The following is a 27,823-nucleotide window of genomic DNA, read 5'->3' as shown; positions in this document are numbered from 1 at the left end:
TAGTGCTTTTATCCAACTTCCTCAAGATGTGCACGTCACGCTTCCTGGCCGACAAATGCAATCTTAGCTTCCAAGTCCCATGCCCTAGCAGGGGTGGCCAACACATCGCTCGTGGAAAAATAAATTTCTAGTTGGACATTAAATTCCTGCAGAGGCCCTGGCCTTTTTGTGACAAGTCTTTAAATTGCTAACTAATTACTAGTAGGTAAAACTATATTCTATTTTAACTATACAGTGAGGTTGTTTTAAAAACAATAATTCGTTATGTGACATATTGCTAATGTATCATTTGACATGCAGCATTAATTGGTTTTTAACATTATGTGGTGTGTTTAAATTAGAGTTTAATGTATTATCAAGTTGAAAAATGCTTCATACGAATGCATATTTTATTATTATGAGTCATAGTTTTGTTTATTACTTTGTCGATCAAAATATATAAACGGTTGAGGNTGTAAAAGACGTTAATCTACCTAACAATAAAATAATTTAGGAATCATTGCACTTTTTGAGCTGCAGCGTATGTACACTTTAATAAGTCGACAACATAAACCGACAATTTGACAGCCATCAACAAGATAAATTGTCAGTTTTACGCTTGCATTATAAAAAGGAAAGGCAGGTTTGCCATCCCTGCCCTAGGTCACAGACTGTTGAGGTAACGCGGATGCGACACCGGCGCGCGCGCTGTCGCCTTCATTTATCAATATCAACAAACAGACAGACCGACTGCCCCGACCCGTTCACTTGTGAAGCTGTTACCGATCTCGTCAGTTCTGTGAATTTGTGACAAGTAACACTACGAATGCGTTTTGCGAAATTACAATTAACACTAAAACTAATTAAAAAATTATAAAAATAATGCCAATTAGGCCGTGCTCGTGGTGAGAAGTGCCTTTCAGTGATAACTTTGCGGAAAAATATTTTAAACAGTGGAAATGACAGCTACGGATTTTGATGATGTTTTAAAGAAATTTAGTATATTTGGACGGTATCATTGTATATTTTTATTTCTCACGATTCTAGCGTTTGCATCTAATAGTGTGTATAGCAGCAACTACATATTCACCGCTGAAGAAGTCGCTTACAAGTAAGTATCTTTATGCTTTGAAATAAAAATAAGAACATTATACCTATCTAGCTATTTTTTCCTCAACACGTTAAAGCAAAATGCATAAAATAAAAAGTTGTTTCTTAAGTATAAACTTGTTTAGAATTTTCCTTATCGTATATATTTTTATATTGCCATATCTTTTTGAACATGCATGCCTAATTTCCGAGCAAAGATCAAAACTGTGCCTGAATATTATTGTTTTACACATATTATTCCTAGTGGTTAGTGCTTTTACTATTAATACGATTCAAAATTTGGTGCTAGATATGATTGAACCCAAAATCTCAAAAAAAAACCTGACATAATACTCCTACTATGATAAATATTATGTCCCCATAGTTTCTCGTTTGCCTCCTGTCACATAAAAAAGGCACCAGTGGGATTCAAACTCGCAACTGTTGTTGATCAATGTACATTGTACACTAACCACTAGGCCAGGCAGACTGACTGTACTAATATTTAATCTTAATATTATAGAATTTGACATTTTTATTTTAATCTAATGTTAGAGTTGATGTGATTCTTACAAAGGCTTTTTAAAAAAAAGGATTGCCCAAATTACTAATAGTCCCGTTAGCCCCTCGTGTTAAGCTCAATAAGCTTGGGTAACGAGTGGGCTCACCACAATAGTCGAGCGGCGGTGGGATTCGAACCCGCGTTTCTCGGATCTCGAGTCTCGAGTCTTTTGGTAACCTCGAGAGAAAAAGAAAAGCATTTTTCACAATCATCGGAGTTTTTACCTTTAGCGCGATAGAAACATTTCTTTTAGGGGTTTTATAATTAATTTTATATTACATAGCAGGACGCGTTACATATGAAATACAGTATTCAAAGAATGAATTAGCATGAAAAATAAATACGTAGCAATGTTCATATCAAATGCATCCAGAACTATTCTATGTAATCAGGTGCAATAAATAAATAATACATACTTACGTGCATTATCATATTATTTAAATTATGAATATTAATAAGGTGATTAAGTTTGCAAAGAGAAATAATACGATCACTATGCAAATGACAGATTGGCAACGGTTGTCGAACAAAATGTTACATCGACTTCAAAGTAGTTTCTCTAATTACTATTTGATACCAATACCATAGTGTTGGTACTTATGCTAATAAAATGTTACTTTCACCGACGACCGGCATTCGTATGTGGACCGGAGTACGGATGAGTAAGGGCTCGATCAAACTTAAGGTTTGGCCAAACCAACGCGATGTCACGCGATCAGCCAGCGTGCAGCGATGGCGATCAGACTTAAATGCATTGATCGCTATCGTTGCACGCCTGCTGATCGCGTGAGATCGCGTTGGTTTCGCCGAACCTTTACGCGTGCAGCCCGCGTGCACGATGGCGATGGCGATGGCGATCCTACTAATTTCTACTACTCGCAATCGCCATTGTGCATGCGGCCTGTTCGCGTCGGTTTGGCCGAACCTTAAGAGCACTTCACTAGCCGGCAAAGGCGTTGTCAATACCAGCAGAATTGTCAAAATCAAAATTATCAGTCCTCATCCTTAACGAAACGAATTCAAAACGAATAATTTTCAAATTCAATACAAATTCTAATTCTATTTATACAGATATTTATGAATTTATGTCAACATCTGTTACTGATAAACGATCAATCATCAAAAAATAACCTATTACTGGTTAACTGCAAATAACCTGTGTTATTATTATACACAATATTCTATTGATATTAAATAACGTCATTTCAAAAAAGATCTTCCATAAATAGGTATAAAAAATTTGCTCTATCATAAAAGCAGGTTGACATTGAAGTTGAGACATGAATTAATACGTAACTATATTAAAGTATACAATATAAATCAAGTCTGCATTAATTTTATCTTAAACAAGATACTTTTAGTTTTTTATCTGTCCGCAAACATCTGCCACATCTTCTTCTAATGCCTCTAAACCAAATAATATTTTTAATCTATATGAATTCGATAACGATAAAATTAAAGGCATTTCGTCTAACATAGATTAACATCACGATGATAGTGTAAACGGGCCCTTAAGCTTCAACCACACTAAGGCCCAGAACAGACGGTGAAACGCAACTGCAACGAAACTGCAACTGCAACTGCTAGTTACTTTTGAGTTGCATCTAAGTTTCTGCCATAGCGTCCGTTGAGAGACCACACATGACGCGACCAGTTTGAAACTTTCAGTTTCAGTTTCACGCATCAGAATCATCAGAAAGTTCATTTCAGTTGCGTTTCACCGTCTGTTCTGGCCAGATCGCCATCGCGCGGCGCGATCATAGGCCAATGTCAGGTCGCGCGACCCATGACAGTCCGCGCGACCTGTCATTGGCCTATGAACGCGCCGTGATCGCGCCGGCGATGGCGATCTGCACGCGTTGGTGTGGTTGAAGCTTAAGAGTACGCGCACACCGTTGATTTTTCGTCGGCCGATAGTTTAGTCGAGCAGTTGATCAGTATGGGCATGTATGGGAGTGCGCACACTACGCCGATTCGATTTGGCCGATTCTTCATACAAATTAAAATCGGGCATAACTATCGGCCAACTAAAAATCAACGGTGTGCGCCTACTCTAACACAGTAACTGTGATTCACGCCTCACCGGAATAGGGCGTCACGTGATGTCAAAGGTACAGTCGACAATAGAGCGCGTTATTATTAAGGTGAGGTCATTAATCTGTGACATTGAGGAAATGCATAATTATATCGCTATTAATATAATGATGTTTAAAACCATTTTAAAAAGTGTGAGAAGTGATTGAACTTTTTACATTGACTGTTAAGAGCGGTAGTTTACATTGAAAAATGTAGAGTCATTTGAACATAGAATTTTAAAAAATGCAAGGTCGTACTTAGGCATAAATTACCACCTAAAATATCACAATGTAAAATTATACAGAAGAGTTCATTGACCATGGAGAAACTTGAGTGAGCTGTAGATCCTGGCTTCATAGGAGTTGTAGCGGTGGAAACGAGAGATGGGAATAGTCCCGTGTTTGAAATGTTTATTTACATTATTTATTGCAGGCGTTTCTCTAATTGTACTGTAATATTATGGCTTTTCTTTATGCCCTATCGGCGCCATGTCGCCGACTCTGGCGCCGGTAAATAGGAAAAGGCCCTACCTCATTAAAAGAGATAGCAATAACAGTCAAAAGTGAAACACGATTAGGGCGCAACCATTTCCTCCGATTTCTTGATATTCCGGTACCAAAGATATTTCTCGAGGCATGCAGGTTGCATAAAACCGGCCCGCTATATTTAGAATTTAATATGTTACTTAACTTTGTACTGTCATGTTCTCAATTGGTGGCCAGTTTGATATCCTTGATCAGATAATAAATCTTAGTTTAATGAACTTTTAATAAGGTTAACGGGACTTTAAAAAAACTGATTTGAAATAAGACAGGCAGGGACTGGAATTCGCTGCCTGCTGCCGTCTTCCCTGAACACTATAATCCGATCCTTTTCAAGGCGAGAGTGAATATGTATTTACAGGGCAGATATGTACCATCCTAGACTGCATCTCACTTAACACCAGTAGGCCTAAGATGCGCGCCGTGATAAATTTTATCGACGGTAAAATGTATGGAAAATTGATAAAATGGCGTGATAACCGCTTATCGCGCATCTTAGTCCTATAACAGGTGCGATTGCGGTCAAATACCTGCCTTGTCATGCCATAAAAAAACGTATTATAATGTATTCCTAATATGTAGGTATCTACATAATGTCTTAGATTACTTTCGAAGTCATTTATTACTTAGAAATACATGTATAAACTAAGATGTTTGCACGTGACTGTATGTCGCTCAGCGATTGTATATTAATATGTGCCCATAAATAAAATGATAATAGAGATAACAATTCTTTGATCATTCTTAAATTATTATCAAAATTGTAGGTATTTAGATATCAAACAAAGTGCACCATTATGATGCGTGCAATGTATTTAAATTGTTATGATTATGCAATAAATGTTAGCTAAGGGCAAATATCTCGTAAGGTGATCTTTCCACTTTCTCTAATCTATCAATCAGATGTTTTTTATCAACTGGTTTTAAAGAATGCAGTCCTGGGTTGGTTCAAGCGAAAGGGATGCGACGTTTGGTCAATCAATCAATCATTTGTTTTCAAATAGGTTCCAATAAATATTTATCTAAGGGCTGATTTTTCAATAGTCGGATAACTTTTATCTGAAGAATAAACTTGTCATTTTGACATATTTCTCATACTAAAACTGTCAATGTGCCAAACTTATTCTTCAGTTAAAAGTTATCCGACGATTGAAAAATTAGCACTTAAATCAATAAAACATTCGCTTGTTTTAAAATACAGGACGGATTGGCAGCCGGTATCGATCATCCAAGCCTGATCATAGTTTGAAAATTAGAAACAACTTGAAAAAATCGAACTGCCTAAGGCGGGAATTGAACTCACGACCGGTAGAAAACGGACGCCTCCCGGCGCGATACGCGTCTAGCTTTTCGCGTTGGATTGCTATCAGATCGCTTCCCTGCCCTTCTAAATGACCCAGTGATTTGATAGGCAGTCACTCTAATGTCAGATTTAACACATCAACCAAAGTCCCAAGTACATTTTTTTGTATCTTCATCACTATCGTGTTGATTCGCACAAGCATGTCATGCCATTGGGAGCTAAAACACAAAATATTTTTTTCAATTTACCTACTCCTACATCCACTTAAACCTTCAAGCCTCGAGAGTTCAAATCTTTAACTGCTAGATCATAAAGGGGCCTAACAACGCTCCTTGCGTAGCAGACGTCCGTTAAAACAGGCGGAACAAAGTCTATAGCAACAAACGGATGTTTAACTTGCAAGTGAGATACAGGCCAAGAGCTTCCTCGTTGTGGATTAAAAAAAAGTAGTAATGCAGTATGACACGCGTTAAAACTCTACAACAATGAATCGAGTAATATGCTCTAAATCTTGAAGTTTTTATGATGTCATCTTAAATATTAATTAAAAAACAACAAACTGCATCAGTAAATAAGTATACGAGAGACAAAATGCCTTTGCTCAATTCATTTGAAAACTTTTTAAAATGTCGCACTATTATTTTGTCAAAGTTATGTGCCACTAAAGGTGTTAAACATTAAATATTGTCATTAGATACAAGGAACAATTATTATGATTAAATTGTGGTTTTTAAGAAATTACTAAGCGTCCAAAAATCGATCCGGAAAGTCCTACCCAAAAAATTACTTCCCCAAGTAAAAATCATATTAACACCAAGTGCGATTGCGGTCAAATACCTGCCTCGTCGCCTCGTCTAAATAAACAAGAATATTTCATGTTTGCTAATTTTAATATTTTCTTACTTCAGATGTGCGGATGAAGCTTTCGGTGACAATGCCTGCTACATGAAAAACATTGAGAACGCGACCGTTCGATGTACGGAATGGATCTATGAAAACCCTAACACCTTTGTTGCAGAAGTAAGTTCATCTTTTTTAAATAATAAAGGTCCATATTAAACTAGACTCAATCAAAATAATGATTTTTTCAATGTGTTTCATCACAAGACAGTCGAACAAAAATGATTTTGAAGTACCTTAGTTATAATTTTTATTATGGCTTGGATAGAGCGTTAACATCATGAAAATTGACAGGTAATGGTGCCAGATTAGCACTTTAAAGACATGTTGCGCATACTAACTAATTTATTTCGCGTAATATTTTTCTTTTAATTAACCATAACTAGTTCAATTCAACCTTATTTTTTTCTTCAACACATCATCTCAATATCACTGTAGGTTGGAATGCTGTGGGTTTTAAGGTTAAAGTATATGGGTTAAAATATGAGGGCGTACAAAGATTTTTGTGAAACTGAGAACTTAAAAAAGTACTATGCTGTAATTATTGTACTGCCTATTTATAATTGAATCATCAAAACAATTTGTGACTAGACAGGTAGACTACAAGGAAGATTCTGTGAGTTACACAGGCTTTAATAAAACTCTTTTGAAATATAAAACTCTCAGTTATCATAATATCTTAGGCTGAAAACATTGAATTTTCGGATAGATCCAGTTAATTTCGGTAACCTATTACTGATACCGTTTGAAAGAGCTTGTGAAGCACTTTCAGGATCAGTAACCAGTTTTTCGATATCTTGTATTGTATAGTTTAGAAATAATCGAGTGAGATCACTTATCGTTTCCACCCTGTATAACGACCACGACCTCTCTGTCAATAGTATAGTGACGAAGAAGAATGACAAAATTTCATAAAAGTATTGTTTTAGTTCCAGCTAGCCTGTCAAGAATGGAAAAGGACGCTCGTCGGTACAGTCCACAGCTTCGGCTACATGGTGGGTCTCCTCGTAGTAGGACCGCTATCAGACAGGTAATATTGGTTCATTATCATCATCATCATCATCTCAGTCATAGGACGTCTACTGTTGAACATAAGCCTCCCCCAATTCTTTCTAATATTGGTTGCGGGTTCTAATTTAGTAGGGAGCAAATATTGTAATGGTCAAGTGCATAACTGCGATAGGTACTATTAAAGGCCGGTAGATCTATTCTCATAAATAAAACACTGGATACTCATCTTTCACATTATATTGCCTTATTTTAGATACAATTCATCACTTAGCACAAAAGCGCGCGGAGTCATCTCCGCGCGTAGGGACGCGACGAGAATCAAACGTCAGAATAGAGGGCTATACTGACGTTTGATTCTCGTGTAACATTGACGTATTGTCAATGTCACTATGACAGCATCTCATTGGCCACAACGATACCGTTATTTTAACGTTTTGGATTTTTCATAATTAACAGTACGGAAGTGGTGACATTGACATCGTGACAGAGTATACAAATCTGAAGCATATAGTTCCAAAATACTGGACTGTCCTGTCGATGACATTGACAGTGGGGCGCCACCGTCAATACCAGATCGCTGGTTCAGATTTTAGCCATGTTAGAAACCATATAGTTGAACGATGGTAGCGCCCCCCTGTCATTGAGTTTGGTGGGACAGTTAATAATAATAATAAATAAATATCCTTGGACATTTTACACTGCGCTTCTAGTCCCAAACTAAGCAAAGCTTGTACTATGGGTACTAGACAACGGATATAAACATACTTAAATACTTTTTTTTTTTTTTGTAAATACATACTTATTATACATAGAAAACACCCAGTCCAATACAAACAAATATGTTCATGCACACAAATGTTTGTACTGTGCGGGAATCGAACCCGCTACCTCCGGAATAGTTGTCCGTTTCGAACCACTACACCAAACGGCCGACAAAGAAACATTACATTACATTACATTGTTAAATAGAGTTCAGCGTGGTTCATCTATATCTTAGTTGACGTCTCAAAAACGGGATTTGTATTTGATTTGTATGAGAGGTACTCTCATACAAAAACGGGTGTTTGTATGAGAGTACCTCTCATACTTCAGGTACTGACTGAATTAAGCGCTATCTATCTACTCATCATCATCATCATCATCATCATTTCAGCCACAGGACGTCCACTGCTGAACATAGGCCTCCCCCAATGACTTCCACATCGCACGGTTGGTAGCGGCCTGCATCCAGCGCCTTCCCGCTACCTTTATCAGGTCGTCGGTCCACATTGTGGGTGTATTCTATCTATCTACTCGTATACGGTTTAATTTATAGTAATTTATGTACAGACGACGGCACGTCAACGTAACCACTGTGGGTTCTTGTGCAGTTGTATTATGGGCGAATTTGCAACAAAAATGGGTAACCTGATGTGCTGTCGTAAGTACTTATAAAGTATATTCATTATGTATCTGTATAATTATGTTATTCTGTATCTTTTTGCTTATAGTAAGCACTTTTTTAACTTAAGTATTTGTAATTAATTAGGTTGTTGGAACAAAATCCTATTTATCCAACGTTTTTTTCTGTAGGAAGAAACCAAGTATGTGCAATTCTTTCTGCATAGTGAATATGATTACAGCGACCTTCAATTATATGCAAATGACTTACGAAAGAAGGTATTTAATTTGACTCCTACGTGAATATTTAATTTAAAATTTCTCAATAGGTTTGAATGATGACTCAATCTGGGCGAAGATGTTAGATTAGATACACTCAATTGCACATGCACAATGAACAATGATATTAAAATAAAATGCAAAGGAAGATGTGTTTTTATACAACTAAGTAAATTATCTAGAAGGTGACATTCACTATGGACATTTGTGTGTGTGTGTGTAATTATTGTTTATTGAAAAGAATGCCAATTTTTATTACGTACGTTTCCTGAAATTATTTTCTAATTTCTTTAAGAACAATTTAACAGTATTTTCTGGTATCATAGTGTTAAATGAATGTCTGAAATTGCTTCAGATCTGAGTAAATTAAGGTTATTTTTTCTTTCAAGTTATTTCCTACGCAAATGTTATGTTACAAGGAAAAGACTTTATTGTTTGTTTGTATGGAATAAGGCTCCGAAACTACTGAACCGATTTGAAAAATTCTTTCACCATTAGAATCGTCGATTACTCTTGCTATAGAATATTTTCAAATAGGGCGATACGAAATTCAAGTCAGCTAGTATTTATTACATTATTATAATGTTTCAGACTTGGAAGAAAGCTGACGTTGGTAATTACGGGGATACTAGGGGGCGTGTTTGGCATCCTGAAGAGCTTCACCCCCTGGTACTGGATCTACATCGTGTTGGAGTTTCTGGAGGCTGCTATTGGGGACAATTGTTCCCCAATGTTTATATTGAGTAAGTTCTACAATCCCTTTCAAAGAACACGTTGTTGATTATGTTCATTTTGTCCAGCGTAGTATTTGTAATAACCTTGGTGGGTGTCAAACTTGTAGTAGCACATTGACTTATGACGTCGATTGATGCCGTATCAGCCCTAGAGAGAAGTAAAGAAATCACGAAGTTGAATTTGTTACGAACGTGCCATTGGCTATCTAGAAACTAATAAAGTTGTTGTCATTACAGCGATAACGACATTAAAATAATTACATTGTTAAATAGAATTCTTTAGTTCTTTGTATTAATGTGTAACTTCCATTGCTTTACAGCGATAGAAATAGTGCCAACAAAGAAGCGCGCCCTTTTCTACATACTCTGTTGCTTTGGATACACCCTTGGAGGAATCTTGCTACCAGCCGCAGCCTGGCTCGTGCCATACTGGAGAAACTTTCTCCGGGTCATCTACTCACCAGCCTTATTCTTCTTTCTATACCTATACTTTATGGATGAGAGCCCCAGATGGCTCCTTACAAAGGGCAAAAAGGACGAAGCTGTGGCCATACTACAGAAAGCAGCAAATATGAACAAAATGAAACTTGAAAAATCAACGTTAGAAAAAATAACGTGCGAAGAAACGAAAGGCATAAGTTTCTTGAACCTACTGAAGATCACTTTTTCGTCGAAAACGTTGACCAAAAGGTGTCTAATATGTATCGTGTGGTGGACTACGTCGACGTTTGTCAACTTCGGGATGACGATCAACTCGGTATCGTTGCAAGGGAACAAGTATATCAACTACATGATTGTACAGGGAGTGGACGTCATAGGGAATCTGATGATAATCTACGTTCTGAAACACTTCAAGAGAAAGATGCCACTGATCGCGTCGTTCATGATCGGAGCCGTGCTGTGTGTGTCTCAGCCGTTTGTGCCAACTTGTGAGTTGAAAAAATAACACATATTTTCTACTTTTATTAGCATTAAAAATGTGTGGAAATAATATTATTTGAAGAAGTTTTGATACACCTATTTGTCAGTTTAAAGGGATAAAAGTAGATATAGGTAATTGAGATTAAATACAAATTAGCGATAATATCCAAGTTACATAAAAGATATCAACAAATCTTCGAGGATTGAAATCTTCCACATCAAGTTTTATAATTTAACTATTTTTTTTTTCTCTTTTTTCTAGCTCTCCTCTGGCTATCAATCACCTTCTACATGGCCGGCAAGCTGATGTCCTCATTCTACTTCAACATCACCTACATGTACACTTCCGAGCTGTTCCCGACTTATACCAGGAACTCCATGCACGCTCTCTGCTCGTCTATGGGCAGGATTGGGTCTATGCTGGCACCTCAAACACCGTTGCTGGTAAGCATAATAATACTTAAAGGAGATACTTGACAAAAATTGCATGCCCGATAAATAGGCCTCTGGCACAGGGCGCATCAAATGTAGGCAATTGATTTTTTTACAGCGAGACTTGATATACAAATAGGCAAATAGTCGTAACTTTAGCTAATTGCTTTAGTACTGCTAGCAGTACTTACCTCAAGCGGTAAGACTCCTAATAGTCCCAATTACAGACCGTTACTACTTAACCTCAGTCTCATAGTCATCAACATTGGGGCATTCAATCTTTACTGCAGGAAGACCACTCTCTCAAATTTACCAGAAGCAAATGGGTTGAGAAAGCCTAAGAAGTCCTTTTATCGCAATAAACGACATCCACGTGAAGAGGAGAGAGACACTCTGCCGGAACCACACTGCCAAGAATTTCCCATTAAATTCCACAAAAAATTTTTTTCCAGATGCATTACTGGACAGGACTACCGCCCGTCATCTTTGGTGGATCATCTCTGCTAGCAGGCCTGCTAACCTTCTTAGTCCCAGACACCGGCGACAACGATCTGCCCAACACGGTCAAGCAAGCTGAAGCCTTAGGCAAGACTGATAAGGAACGAGCCATGGAGGGAGAAGTGAACCACGCGTTCAGTAAAGAAGACACAGGGCCGAATTTGGTTGTGAATAGAGAGGGAAAAGTGTCTAGATTGTGATTTTTGATTTAGTATAGTTTTATTTACATTTAAATAAATTATATTTATTTGTTTGATGATTATTCACCTTAAAAATCTGCCCTGTAGAATATACTATTCCTTATTTTTTAATGTCGTTCCGTAAGGTTTAATTAAGGGAGCAATAATTTTATAATTCGCTATTGTTGATATTCATTAATGTCGTGCGTTAAACAAAACATACTCGTAGATGAAGTGACAATTATACGTACCTAACCTACTGTAGCAGCCATAAACTAAAATAGCTTTGAACTATTCAGTGCTATAGGAAGTTCAGTCATCTAAACCCACAAACACGTATCCAGTCGATTATTACAATTCACGGTGGAGCGGCGAACGCGGCATTTCCCCGCAACATTATTTGCGAGCAACAATCAGTCGTGCAGGGTCGCAGTCAGGGCTTAGTGTCTATTAAGATTAAATAATATTACTCAATACTTTTTTACTTCACCATATTAGCATTTAGGTCTTACAATTCAAGCAGAACAATGTGGACCCAGTTAGGGCACAGCAACCTTTGGAAGTAGGCCAGAACGATCTCAGTAGTTTATACAGGGTTGAATTTTGTAATGCCACCTGAAGTTAAAGTACTCTTAATACTGTAGATAGAAAATTTTACTGAAAGAAAACATTCCTTTATTTTTGAAAAGAAAGAGAACTGCATTCAAAGATTTTCGAAATTTTTTCGAAAATTCTCTACCATACCATACAATTTCCTGTACATATTTAAAATAATTTAAGATTTCATGGTTTTCCTTTCATTTGATTGATTTATCAAGTTTGTTAGAGAGATTTCATCCTTATACTTAACCCTAACGATCGATGTAATAAAAATACAGGGTGTAATTTTAAGCAGATTTTAGTTGGTTCCATTCCCGGGTGTGGCAAGCAAATTATTGTAAATCTTTGATTACAATTCTATTTCTTTTCAAAAATAAAGGAATGTTTTCTTTGAGAAAAATTTTCTATCTACAATATTAAGAGTACTTTCCCTCCAGGTGGCATTAACAAATTCCACCCTGTATAGATTGAACTAGCGGCCGCCCGCGACTTCGTACGCGTGAATCCCGTTTTTCCCGCTAATTCCCGTTCCCGTGGGAATTCCGGAAATTCCTTTCTTAGTGCACCTCTACGGTACCTAAGCTACGTCCCTTCCAAATTTCAAGTGCCTACGTTTAGCCATTTAGGCTGTGCGTTGATCTGTCAGTCAGTCAGTCAGTTTCTCCTTTTATATATTTAGATTTAACCGGTATTACCTATGTATTGACTCGTAGCTGGCCGTTGGGGCACAAAAGTTCTCCAGTGGCGACCACGGGCCGTAAGACGTAGTGTGGACAGGCCCCCCACAAGGTGGACCGACGATCTGGTGAAGGTCGCGGGAGAAACCTGGATTCGGGCAGCGCAGGACTGGTCGTTATAGAAATCCTTGGGGAGGCCTTTGTCCAGCAGTGGACATCATTTGGCTGAAACGAACTAACGTAGAGTCGATAAAATAATGAAAAGTTTCCTCATACTCTATTAATATAATTAAGTAAATATAATGGTATGGATTTACCACCGTCAAATTTTCCTATGCTTTGCATGAGTATTTATAAAAATAATTAAAGTGGAGTGAACGTATTTACATAGAGGATAACGCTAATTACAGTCCTGTAAACTAGCTTTATGTTACGGACAAATGTATCTATAGCTCGGTAATCAGAGCAGCGACCCGTCAAGCGAAATGTCCCATTATTTATTCAAATGACAAATCATGTTCCGGACTCATTAACGTCATGAATCATCGNAAAAAAAATTTTTAATGTCGTTCTGTAAGGTTTAATTAAGGGAGCAATAATTTAATAATTCGCTATTGTTGATATTCATTTATGTCGTGCGTTAAACAAAACATACTCGTAGATGAAGTGACAATTATACGTACCTAACCTACTGTAGCAGCGATACACTGAAATAGCTTTGTACTATTCAGTGCTATAGGAAGTTCAGTCATCTAAACCCACAAACACGTATCCAGTCGATTATTACAATTCACGGTGGAGCGGCGAACGCGGCATTTCCCCGCAACATTATTTGCGAGCAACAATCAGTCGTGCAGGGTCGCAGTCAGGGCTTAGTGCCTATTAAATAAATAAATAAAAATATTACTCAATACTCAATACTTTATTGCTTCACCACATTAGCATTTAGGTCTTACAATTCAAGCAGAACAATGTGGACCCAGTTAGGGCACAGCAGCCATTGAAAGGAGGCAGAACGATCTCAGTAGTTTATATAGATTAAATTTAACCTATGTATTGACTCGTAGCTGGCCGTTGGGGCACAAAAGTTCTCCAGCGGTGACCTCGGGCCGTAAGACTTAGTGTGGATAGGCCCCCCACAAGGTGGACCGATGATCTAGTGAAGGTCGCGGGCGGAACCGTGATGCGGGCAACGCAAGATCGGTCGTTATAGAAATCCTTGGGGGAGGCCTTTGTCCAGCAGTGGACATCATTTGGCTGAAACGAACGAACGTAGAGTCGATAAAATAATTAAAAGTTTCCTCATACTCTATATAAATAGACAGTTAATTAAATATTATGATAAGGATTTACCGCCGTTTAATTTTCTTATGCTTTGCATGCGTATTTATAAAAATAATTAATGTGGAAATTTGTGAACGTATTTACATAGAGGATAACGCTAATCACAGTCCTGAAAACTAGCTTTATGGTAGGGACAAAATGTGTCTATAGATCAGTAATCAGAGCAGTGACCCGTCAAACGAAACGTCCCATTTATTTGTTCAAGTGACAAATCATGTTCCGGACTCATTAACGTCATGAATCATCGTTTTCACTCAAAAAAGGGTTTGAAGTGACCGTAAAAATTTTAGCCAACATCCCTTGTTCCATTTTAGTGCACTGAGTGCGGTCCATTAGCGTGGCAACAATCAGTCGCAGGGCCGCACTCAGGGATTAATGCCGCAGGTGGCGCCGCCAAATTGAAAATAGCTGACGGGACACTCACTGGCGCAATTACACAGATGCCAGCGACTGGGATGCACTGGCTTCCATGTATCTGCGGTTTGGTGGAACAGTCGACTGCATCGAACTAAACGTTTTTGAAAATAGTCCCTGTTGCAACTGCATAAGATGTCACAGAGTTAAACTTGATGCGCCATGTTTACAACTTCAATGCAGCGGTTTGTAGTAATGTGAGCGTTGTGTTTAGATTCGCATCAATAATTCAGGGATTATAATTATTTTTAGGGGAGAATAATTTGACTTCACCAAAAATTTTCACACCATTTTTTAAGATTCCAAACGATATTTCATTCTGTCCTACTTCCAACTTTTAATTAGATTAATTAACACCTTTTAGAATTACTGAGCCGGTTAAAATAATTTCAATTTCAGGGAAAAAAAAATCTACTCCTAAAAATATTATTAGAGCACTTCCTGTAAGAAGGCTTCCATGAAAAATTCAAATATGACGGCCTGAAATTTTGGACAGTCGAAGATTTTTTTTTGTTTATTTCGTTATAATAATAGCGAGGGAAACTTGCCTCGGAATAATGTAGTGGCCGTAACACTAAAGTTAATAAACGAATATCGAGAAGAGATCTTACTTCGATACATGTTGGGCGTAAGGTACACTGAGAGAATAAATTGTTATTTGATGTAATATTCACCCGGCTCTACGGCTACAGTGGTAGGCATCATTTTGAGATACGTGCTGCAAGTTTGAAAATTTCAAACCGCAGATTCCACCAATAATAGGTACACTACGTGTGTCCTTCACATTTTCTCTATAACCTTATGACCAGTATTTTCCTTTAGATATACATATTATCTGGTCTGTTCAGCCATTTATGTGAGCAAAATGCTTTGGGTGCGTAATTTCATAGCCACAGAGCATGGTAACTTAATTCAAAAGGTCGTTGATAAATTATGTGGGTTGCACATAACAGTTTGTTAATTGCTTTATACAGCCGTTATAAGCCACAAAATAGTCACTTAAAGTATTCTTAAAATTATATTCCATATAGTTAAATTATTTACTTATGATCTCATAATGATTAACTGAATTAACGAAAAAATCACTTAAAATTGTTCCCCGCCGAGTGTGCACTGCGCTTTACAGTTATATTTTATTTAAACACACTTTCAATGTTACTTTTTTATTATCCCGCTCGAGAGGTGAATTTTCAAGGAATACCTTTTCTTTGTACACGTTTATTTGCTATTCTTTGAAATAACGTGGCCATAACAGAGGCTGTTGGGTCGTAATGAGAGTTATTATTTATTTCCCGACAAAATACGGTCCCTAATAAGTGGACGCAATTTCTGCGATTTGCCTCAGTTGTTCCATCAGGGGCTTGTGTGGCGGGTGAATAAGCACCGCCTGGTCTGGCTAGACGGGTGATTAATAGTAATTTGTTGTCTCTATTATGTCATCAAGATGTGAGCAGTTGATGAATGAAACGAAATGATTTATCTCGTACACTCGTGTGCTCTTACCGGACTCTACTAATAAACCGTTTATCGCCTTATTTTAATCAACCTATTTGCTTTTTTATGCAGAACAAGGCAGGTATTTGACCACAATCGCACCTGATGTTAAGTGAGATGCTGTCTAGGAAAATATGATTTAAAATTTTCTATGATTTTGGACCAATGTAGCTATGTATTTACCTACCTGCTGCCTTATGGACAACAGTATCCAAAATATGTGTAACTAGGTAAGTACCTTGACTATAACGACCTTTACGTTGTCATTCGTCAAGTTAGTAGATACCCACTACAATCATCTTCAAGCTCTCTCTTTCCGCTGTTAGTGGAAGACGGAAGATCGCCGAATACGTGATCCACAAAGAAAGCCGCCATCTTTCGCAACCTTGAACGATGGGAAAATAAACAAGTTGTACCTACTCTGAAGAGGCAGTCAAGTCTTAAGACATGTCCAGAATATTATCCTACTAATATTATAAATGCGAAAGTGTGGATGTCTGGATGTTTGTTACTCTTTCACGCAAAAAGTACTGAACGGATTTTGATGACACTTTACAGTATCATGGTTTATAACCCAGAATAACATACTCGTATAGGCTATATTTATGACGATCTGTGACAAACTAAAATTCACGCGGGTGAAGCCGCGGGCAAAAGCTAGTTCCACATGATTACTACCCACGCCCCCACTGACAATATTATGCAAGATCTTAAAAAATATTTTAGCGAAAGTTCAAAGAAAATAAAGTGGCTAAGAAGAGATTGTTTGTCGCCTTCTAATGCGGGACTATTAAGCTCCGAGTCCGTGCCGGGACATAAAAATGGGACAACCGACTTATTAGGGACTCCAGACGTTTTGAGCAACGATTTGAGGGTATTAACTACCTGACGTTCATACGTACGAACTAGAGTTATAGCGAGTAGTTTGATTTGGGAATAGCAACTACCTATATGCTCTTGAATTACTCATAATATGTGCTATTGTTTGTATTTTAGTATGTTTATCTGTTATCTAAATAGATTAAAAAAAGCAGATCTTGTACGTTAAACTCGTAGTTTATGTATGTTCTGCTTAATTTGGGCCTAGGTAAATAGAAGAGCTAATATTTATAACTTTCGGACTGTAACATTAAGAAGCATATCAATACACCTAACCCATCGATCTTTCAACCATTCATTGAATAAGAAAGGAATATATTTTCTAGCATAAACACAAACCAGTATCGTGTCAAATCTGTTTGAACCAGTCATTCGTAGGTATTAAATCATATCAATAAATTTATATTAAAAAGAAACGCCATAACAATCCTAAAAAATTTACACCGGTATTTCTTAAAACATCAATTCGGGCAACGAAATCTTGATTCGGAAACGATTTGACAAACAAAATACAGGCCCGCCATTTACACCTCTTATCCCTTCTCCTTCCAAAGTAAGTTCACCTCGAGACCATTGATCCGGGCTGAGATAGATCCAGTAATAAATGGGGGAACGATAATCTGCAGATTTAAATAATCCCTAAGATCGCTGCTTCGGGGGCCCCTTAGAATGTGTAATTTTTCGAGGGCACCATTTGAATTTTGATTGACGCACTTTGAGATGGAAGCCCCGAATATCCTGCGACGGGCCCTGATTGCTTGATAAGTTGTACTTACTTGTTGTTGGTTGGCGCCTAATACAGCGGGATAATGATTGACATAAATAAATAAATACGCATATTAGCATATAGCGTCCATTACTAAATATCTAGGTAACTTTTGTTCGATGAAAATTCGATCCGAAACCGTCATCTAAGAGTAATGCCTGAAGTTCACAGATACTAAAATGAGAGTTAAAAGCAGTTTTATAGGCGTTTCTCAGTCGATCAGTCCCTTCATGGAATGGTGTCCCAAAGGACAAACATAAACTTAAATCAACTGGAAAAGTAACTGGACAATTTTGACTTTTTTCGTACATAAAGTAAATAAATATACAATTACTTACGTGTACATTATCAGTAGTTTGTGATAGGTATGTATTAAACAAGAAAATTGCGTACCTAGAAGCGCGATTTTCATTGAATCAACCCCGCGAAGCATCATGGAGTGCATCCGGGACCGGTGACCGGCCGGAAGAGCGCCGCTCCATCTGGCGGGCGGCGCCGGAAACGCCGCCCTTCGCCTTCCGCCCGCCCAGCCGGCATCGGCCACGATATTCACATTTTTCACTTACCCTGAAAAAAAAACGATAATTAATTTTTGGTGCGAAAATTTGGAACTTTTTACGTTTGGTGATTGGTGTTGATCAATATTTGCTAAGATTAGTTAAGATAGACCTAGTTATACTTAAGCATTGTATGGTTTGTAGGACTGATCACACACTGTACACTTCACTGGTGAATTTATACTCGAAGGACCATTAAATGTATGGTTTGTAGGGCCATACATTTATTTAAGTAGAGTTGAAGTTAGTTGAAGTAGAGTTGAAGAGCACGTCGATAAGAAAAGATCTCCAAAGTTTAAAGTTTATATTGTAGGAAAATACTGACAGAGTTATCGTGGCAAATCTTTTCTTGAGTAGTAGTGTTACGTGGGATGGTTGTTGACGTACTGAGTTATAATAAAGAAAAATACTTAAAATAGTAACTAACGCGCGCCCAAAAAGTGGGACGCAAACGTAAGCGTAAAGGTAAGTGCAATGTACGATGGCTTGCCCGTACAAGCATTTTATGAGTATTAAAATGTGTCTTTTTAAAACTTTTTCACGTAAAAAAATAAAAGAATAGTCGTGTTTCGTTATCTTATTGATGTAACATGTAACGTAATATAAAGCATAATACATAATATAATCAAAGAAGCGACCCCACCGTTGCCAAAAGTTATTCACTAACATAGTTTTAAAGCATTGTTAAGTTACCTGTACTAACACAGTGCCTAAAGTCAAATTGTTATAAAACTATGAACATAAAACTATTCACGAAGTTTCAGAGGACAGGTTGACATTGCGATTTACCCTTGACTTGAACCCTAAATGTCCCGTTAAATTTGTTTTTACTCTCCATTTTAGGCTGTACCTACTTTAATCCATAACTTTGACATCATCCGTAAAGTTGACGTCTTACAACCGTATTCACAAACGATGTTTGCTTAGGGCCCAGTTTTTTGATTCGTAGTTAAAATAACTAATAGTCAAATTTGACAAATGTCAAATGACAAGTGGTTAAATATCAGACCATAAGTAGCAAAATTTAACAATTAGTAATTTTAACTATGAATCAAAAAACTGGGCCTAAGTGAAGCAGCAACGCTATGCGAAGTCGAACGCACAGCGTTGAATAGAGCTCTTGATTGGTTCGTGTGTATCACTCAAGTACCTACCTATTGTCTATGAATAGGTTTTTGGGACCCTGTGCGTCCACGGGCACTGTGAGACCTCTTTAATATTTGTAAATACGGGTATAAGAACTAAAACAGGCTTGAGTTCTTAAATTCAATGAGCCTCATTTAGTCACACTGTCCTCACCTTCACATCGTTGTCTTAGCCTGGTCGTAACAGTTATTTTCTAATACAGCAAAAGGAATAGTATTCCCCAGTAATAACTGTAAAGAAGCGGCACAGTGGGCGAAATCACGGCGTTTGATCTCCGCGCCGGGACGTGAGCCGCATGCCCACACACTGTGCAGGGCTGTCAACGGAGTTTAAAAAAAACTACGTTTCATTAATTGACAGATGACGCAGGTGTAATGGCATGCTATATATGCTAAATTACAGTAACGATCCGTCTCGAATTGGGTGGCGGTATGCTGGGAGGCGTCCTCGGTCGCATTTGTTTTTTGGTTACTTGATGGCTCATTCATTCCAAAGACAGTAAAGTAATTAGATTTTTCCGCTTTTTTACTTATATTGCTATCTGAAATTGTGTTTTGTAGTGCTTAATAAATATGCGACGACAGTACCTAAGCCCAAGAACCGTGAATCAATAAATCATTCCTTAGTTGTGAAAGTATGTTAGCCATGCCTGTACCAAACCTTCTGTTACAATTTTACTATTATCTGACAAAACACATGTATCAACATGCCGCCAATTTAAAACTTCAAAATGCAATCCCCCATCGCCAGCCCTGGTATCGATCCCCTAATGTGCGATGGGCCTTCGCAACAAGCTTTGGGAACTGGCTACTTAGCCCGGAGGAATGACCGGGAAGTCATAGAGACGTGTGATCTGAATGTTACACCGCGACCGACTAAAATCGAAAAATCCGAAAGTAGCTAGCTAGTTCGCACTGGATAAAATTGGCAAGGTGTATTTTTTCTCTAAACTGGCAAATGAGTAAAGTTTGAAGAAACTTTTAGAGATATGTATCTGCAGTTTAAGGCTTTCTCTACAATCTGTGTGCTTACCATGAGTTTACGTTAGGTTTGCTCGCTAGCGACTGCGTAAAAAACTGACATTCAATGACATATTGTGCAGCGCCCCTTGCGGCTACTTTTAAGAAATCAAATCTTCATAGATTTTTTTGTACGTACTCGCTCGCGAGCACACCTAACGTAAACTCATGGTAAGCACACTGGTCAATAAATCATTTTCCATACCCAAAACTACTTAACTGCCGCCTGGCCTATTGATTCACTTTCCAGACTTTAAGTCACAAATTGTGGGTTAGATCCCCTCAGAATACAAACATTTAATTTTGTGTGCATCAACTTCATCTGTTTTTATTAGTCTGGGAGTTTTGTATTTACGAAATTACCGAAACTCAAAGAAAAATATCTTACTTCTGTTCTAACAACTCCCACCCAAGTGAATTTGCTATACTTTTTATTATGTGTAATAGCTAATTTTCTAGGGACAAGCGATAACGAGAAATGTAACATGAGTTGATATCATAAATCTTTCTAATTAAAACCTTATGCATGATCAAATTAACCTTAATCAACTAATCCGATATCAGCTCTCACCTACATTCCGGGCCGTATCTCTAAAGCAATCCATCAACCGCGACTCCGTGACGCCCTGCCAAAACCTGCGCAAATTGGGCCTCTTAATGATTTGTAATTAAGATGGGAGTATTAATTACACGTCGATCGGAACTGGATCATTAGCGACTGCACCGAGGGCACAGATTCACGCCAATTAAGTTCCAGCGGAATCAGATTAATGGGCCGATTGCGGGATATTATGCCCTGATGATAAATACGGCCCGCGATTCTGCAAATTAGTAGCATTTTCTTTAATTTGCTAATGCATATTCGGATTCTTCCACAAATCATTTTCAGGGCGTCCAACTAAATTATAAAATTGAAATCTTACTTTGAATTTTTGACCCTATCAAAAAAGTGACATCGAAGACCAATCGTAATCGTAAACAGAATCTTGTACACAATCTTTTACACTAACAGTAAGGATTACAGGAATAACATTAGTAAAGATCTACATACAAGTATTTAGAAAAATAATATTACCGTACCTACGTAAGTTAAGTTACCTAAGTTGCACAACCTTAACCTTGCTAAATTAGTAAATAAATTGCATGGTGGTCCTAGCATATTTACTACGGCGTCGTGGCGTGCATGCGCCGATTCTTCGTTCTAATGCAGAGGAGATCTTCTCATTAATTCAGAATCGGTACAGAGTTCGCTTGGTACAGATGTGACATTTAATTTCTGCCTAAATCATACGAGAAAATCAAAACACAACAAAATGTTATCTATTCGCTTCGGTAAAATACTATTGAAATTGTTAACGTTTTCATTCGCAGGTGCATTGAATGGCTATGGGCATTGGTTTTTTGTGTAGCAGTTTTGAATTCATGTTCTAAAAACAATTTCAGTTCGTGTTTTTTTATTTGTATGTATTTCTATAAAAAAAAATTTAAATTATGATAGTGGTAGTAGCCTTCCTTAATTTCTCTACTTTAATATTATAATTGCATTGTACAACATGAATAAAAAAAAACTTGTTGTTTTATATGTACTTTTATAAAAAGGGAAACCTTTCATTGGCTATACTATCAGTCTAAATCTTATAACTAACATTTTCAATGTATCGCTGTTGGTTTCTATAAAATAAATAAATAAATAAACATATACTTTTAGAACCCATGAAATAAGCAGTAAGTTTTTATTTGACAAATGGTTTACAGTCTGTTCTTCTAGCGGCTGCTGCACTAAGCTGTGCTTGTGTCGCAGCCATAAGTAGGTAACTCCTAATAAATAGATAAACAATATCTAATTTAACGTCTAGAGGTGTCTCTGCGCGCGCTTCCTCGTGTAGGCAGAATCTCATTCTCTCCCGTTGTATATTCTTAGGCGTGCGTCACGTGCCATATTGGCAGAATGGTCGTCACGTCCACGGAGCGTCGTCGGCCAACTTTCTTGATTATCAACACGCGGCGCGAATCTCGACAGAGTTGGCTAATCATGGCCGACTCGAGGCGCGTTGATTGAACGCCCCTGACATTGTTTGGGTTATGTGCTTACTGTTTGAGTGGTCGACGAGTCAAGGTAGTGGAATGAGATAGGGCTCTTTGTTTGTGGTTTTAAGGGTCATCTGGTTAAATGTTTGGAGTCTTGGAAACGCAATCCTAATCGAAATCTAAATCTTGGAAATAGACACGATAGCCCAAGCAACCGTGAAGTGGTCGGACTGGCCGACTCGAGATCCGAGGAACGAGGGTTCGAATCCCACCGCCGCTCGACTATTGTGGTGAGCCCACTGGTAACACAAGCTTATTTAGCTTAACACGAGGGGCTAACAGGACTATTAGTCATTTGTGCAATACAAATTTCTAATAATCTTTAAAAAAAAACTTAAATTAGAGACGTTTTGTTTAAACCTAATGTGAGAAAAAGACCTGCTTGAAGCTACAAAAAATCAAAAAACTGAAATAAAATCAAAAATTTCATATGCTTTCAACTTTAACGTCAAGTCCGAGAATTATTTATTTCAAGAGAAAACATCGTAATTGTGAGTGACGAAACCGGACGAAGTTCCAATTTCGCTCATAGCACTTTTAACTTATTGCCAAAAGACAAAAAAGAGGTTCATAAAAAACTCATCCATTAATTTGCAGCTGAATGCCTCCAACAGAATTAATTCTGACATTGCCGCCATCAAATTGGAATTGCAAAGAGATTGCGCCCACAGAGCCACTGTCACAAAACAGAGCTCGGTGTTGCCTGTACAGTAAATCAAAAAGTATTAATGGTTCCATTTGACTCGCTAATTTGTGGTAATTGGTGCTAAGCAGGCGACTTCAGAGGATGTGAACTTGGCAACACTGTCTTCCTTTGTAGTGGAGGAAAAGGAATTTGCTTCGGCTTCCTACTTTTATTTAACTAGAACAAAAACTTTAAAACTTTAATTATCTATTGGAAAAAAAATCGCACAAAATAAAAGTAAATCTTTTATTACGTTGTTTTTTGTTACCTTTCGGGGCTTAAATAAACTTAAGAATTATAAGATATGAGCAAACGTTATTTAATTTTGTTACTAGATTAATTTTCACTTGCAGTCGACAGCAAATGACAATACCACGTCTTTCAAATTCATAGGAGATCACCGTACTTTGCATTACTATGTAGTCCGTTAACTTTAAAAATATCAAGCAATCTTCCCCAATTAACCTCCTTAAGTAACATTATCTGATTCAAAAAAGCCTGCCCAAGAAGCGTGCCCTCTTAACAGTGGAGCTTTAATTACGTCAACTGGCCATTAAGGGGAGTGCAAGAAATCCATCGTAAGGACAAGAAGTCACATCGTAAGGGGAGTGCACACGTTGGGGCGTGACGTCAAACGTGACGTGTGGGATCGATCGACGCAATTTAGGGTCTCTATAGTGTCTTTCCTCGCAAAATTATTGCCATAGATTAATTACAACATTTAAAATTAAATGGTTAGAGCACACCATAATCTATACTAATATACTAATAATATTATAAATGCGAAAGTAACTCTGTCTGTCTGTCTTGCTTTCACGCCTAAACCACTAAACCGATTTCGATGATATTTGGCATAGAGATAGTTTGAGTCCCGGGAAAGGACATAGGATAGTTTTAATCTCGATTTTGGAAACAGGGACGCGCGCGATAAAGTTTTTCTGTGACAGACTAAATTCCACGCGGGCGAAGCCGCGGGCGGAAAGCTAGTATTTCATATTTGTAACTAAAATTGTTCTTAAAGATAAAAAATCTCATCGTAAGGAGTACAAGTCGCATCGTAAGGGAGTGCACACGAGGGAGCGTGTGACGTCAAACGGGCTCATTTGAATGACGTGTGGGTTCGACGCAATTTGGGGACGAGGTCGCGGAATGTCAATGGGGTTGCTGCATTTATGAATAGTATTATTGAAAATATGATTGCTTTTAGGTAAAGTTTGGGGAGTTTACATAGAACTTTTATGTACATACGAGTAAATGTAGAAGTGAAAAACTTTTTTAATAATATGTTTTGAATCTGTTTACATTTAAACAACTTGTTTGATTTATATACTCGTAAGTGAGGTGTTATTATTAAATAACTACTAAGTTCATACCTAGCTACGTTCAAATCACTGCGAATGAGATATTTACCTCCGTTTAGTGATACTAAGCAAAACTTTCTAGATTGCCTTTCCTTAAAATTATTGCAATAGCTACAACATTCAAAATTAAATGGTAGAGCAGGCCATATTTGACACAAATGCAATGCCAACGGTCGTAACGACCGTCTGAATAAACTAGTACCTAATGTTAAAAGCGGCTTAAAACGTATTCAAGCTAAAATTAAAGTTAAATTCAACGCATAGTATCCGCTGTTTTAGGGCCCTCACCCACGACATCTTTTTGTAGCGATGCAGTCGCGCTGCTGTAGCGCGTTAGTAGCGCGTTGGCATCACTTCTGTAATGCGACTAACGCACGTTAGTAGCGATGCTGTCGCCGTGGGCGAGGACCCTTAAAGTTGTTGCGCTAAAACGATAGTGCTTATCAATTTTCCTACATAAACATCACAACAATAACATGACTTCCACCGAACAGTGTGCACCAACCCCAACAACAGTTGCTCCTGAAAAACACGCGGCCGTTCATTTGTCATGCAGATTGCGTCGCAGTAGGCGTGTAATGTGTTAATAACTGCGCCGTTACGCTAATTGGACTTGGTAATCTTTGGCTTGCACCGCGACATCTGATGGGACTTCGTTTCTTGGAAGGCTTAAGTGTCAAGAGTTTATGTTAGGTTTTGCGGCCATTTGCAAGTGAAGTGTGGGGTGACGTCATAGGCAAAGTTGTCTGCTATTGGAATAGAGTTAAACCTTTATCTAAGGACATCGAAAATCGCGTCTGATATCTGACTCACAAAACAGACATATAAAAACAATACCAAAAATATTCGGCAAAATATTTAATCCTACTTTAATACTTGAAAAAATTGTCTCATTCTATTAGATTTTAAAGATACTGTCTTTATAATCAAACTGAAATTCAAAAGTTAAGAAAGTCACTCAATAATAGCTTATAAAGAAAAATAATAGAGCCATGAAAGCTTACAGAATATTAACCATTTTTACATCGTCTCAGAGACATCCGCTGCAGAACACAATCAATCTCTAAGAATACACAGCGAGAATTTCCATATTTAAGCACGATACCATTTACTATTTATTTATGAACATCCAATCACCGGCATCGTTAGAAAGAACAGTGAAGTTAACAGAATAACATGGCGGATTTAGCAATCAAGTTAAACTGTTTAATTGAATTCCGCGTGCTTAATCAAACCAACTTGATTTGCTTATGCTGAAGCGTTTCACCTTCGGAATGTTTAATCTAATTTTATTAGCCATTGTTTAGTTGATTTTGAGCTATGATGCTTTTGTTATACATCAAAAGGGAAATAGGTAAGGTTACGCCTATTCTAATTTAATCAAAAACCTCAAAGTACTCGCAAATACGTGATTTCGTCATCAATGAATTCATTCACTATCAACAAAATACAACTTACACCTTCAGTACAATATTTTCTCTTTTCAGTTCTCGTTCACATGAAATAAAATAGAGATGTTAACTAGTATGTTTTAATTGCGTTTGGACAAAAGTATTCAAGGTTTAGATTTTTCTTTAATTTGTAATGGGTTTAAAATAGTTTATATCTTGTTTTTATTTAGGCTCGTCACTTCAATTTGTTTAGCATTAGTTACAATAAATAAAAGTACAGTCACGGAATGAAAAGGTTCGTCAGTTTTCAAATTGATTCCTTCAACGAATCGCGAGCACATATTACCTTTTGAAACTATGTTACAGAATAATCTCGAGTTAGAGAAAATAATCTTTAACTGTTCGCCAGTAAAGTTCAAAATTATTCAGATCAAAGTTGTTTGACAATTTAACTTGTCAAGAAGATTATTATGATTGATAAACTAAAACCTTCTTGTTAGTTCAACCTGCCATTATCTATTAAATAAAAAAAACTACATTCTGTAACATTGCACTGATGGGATAGAAAAATAAACAAGCAAAACCTTATTCGTTAGCAAACGTCATACTTATTTAAATGTTAGCAGCACTGTTTCTTGCACGGTTATGTTGGCAGGTTTGACTTTTACAGTACCTATAATAGTGCAAGCTCAGAATACAGAACAAACCAGAAGGAGTGTTCGATAACATTTCTACGCGGCAACTTGTGTCCAAAATACTTCCCCTCCCGCACCCCTCTACCCCCTTTAGTGTTACTAGCGCCGTGTGACACCCCCATTTTCGGGGTAAAATTATGTAATTTTTTAATGAGATGTTAAACAAGTAAAAAATAAGTAAGTGAAATAAGTACACACGGCCACAGTATTAACTATCCATTTCCGTTTTTGCTCTCGCTCTCATCAATTAATGGTGATTCTTTGCGATAGAACGAGACGACATGACTGGCCATAGGCATAGATAGTACCTACCTACCTATGAATTTAATTTTTACTCCGAAGTAACTAAGTGTAGATGATTATTTATTTCTATTAAATAGTGTAATATACTACATGTAGGTATAATATGTTATTTAAAAGTCAATTACAAAAGTCGAATATAAATTTTAGAATGCCAAGTAAAACAAAAAAGAAACTTAAGGTTCTTTATTATGTAAACATATCGACAACAAAACATTTGTTTACGGCGCAGTAGTGCTTTTAGTTTAACTTTTCTTGGAGTCAAAAACAGAATCCAAATCAAAAACATCACCAATACTTGAATTTGATTGCGAGGCAACTCTGGCTGTTTATCCTGAAAGAAAATCAGAGTAAGTATGTAAGCAATAATTAATTACTTAAAATTATTATTAAATATACAAATATTGCTGCTGCTGATCTGTTGATACCAATGCCTTACTTTTGAATAAATGGGAAAGTATGAAATTCACGATAGTAATTTATTATCTCCTCATTATTTCATCATCATCATTTCAGCCACAG

At 37.3% G+C, this 27,823-nt stretch overlaps 1 protein-coding gene across 1 annotated transcript; it reads left to right on the top strand.

The window, feature by feature from the left end:
* The first annotated feature begins 592 nt into the window (after window positions 1-592).
* LOC114364044 (solute carrier family 22 member 3-like) lies at window positions 593-11,933 on the top strand. The gene is made up of 7 exons (XM_028320025.1): window positions 593-1,090; window positions 6,460-6,571; window positions 7,381-7,481; window positions 9,713-9,864; window positions 10,176-10,784; window positions 11,039-11,220; window positions 11,661-11,933. Exons 1-7 carry the CDS (start codon window positions 939-941, stop codon window positions 11,904-11,906), a joined length of 1,554 nt encoding a protein of 517 aa, XP_028175826.1. The 5' UTR covers window positions 593-938; the 3' UTR covers window positions 11,907-11,933.
* The last annotated feature ends 15,890 nt before the right edge of the window (window positions 11,934-27,823 follow it).

This window comes from Ostrinia furnacalis, unplaced genomic scaffold (genome assembly GCF_004193835.3).
Source record: "Ostrinia furnacalis isolate ACB-3 unplaced genomic scaffold, ASM419383v2 OfSCF7341, whole genome shotgun sequence".
In the NCBI taxonomy this organism is placed as follows: Eukaryota; Metazoa; Arthropoda; class Insecta; order Lepidoptera; family Crambidae; genus Ostrinia; species Ostrinia furnacalis.
Note: the sequence above shows the minus strand (reverse complement) of the source record. Positions and strands in the feature narration are given on the sequence as shown.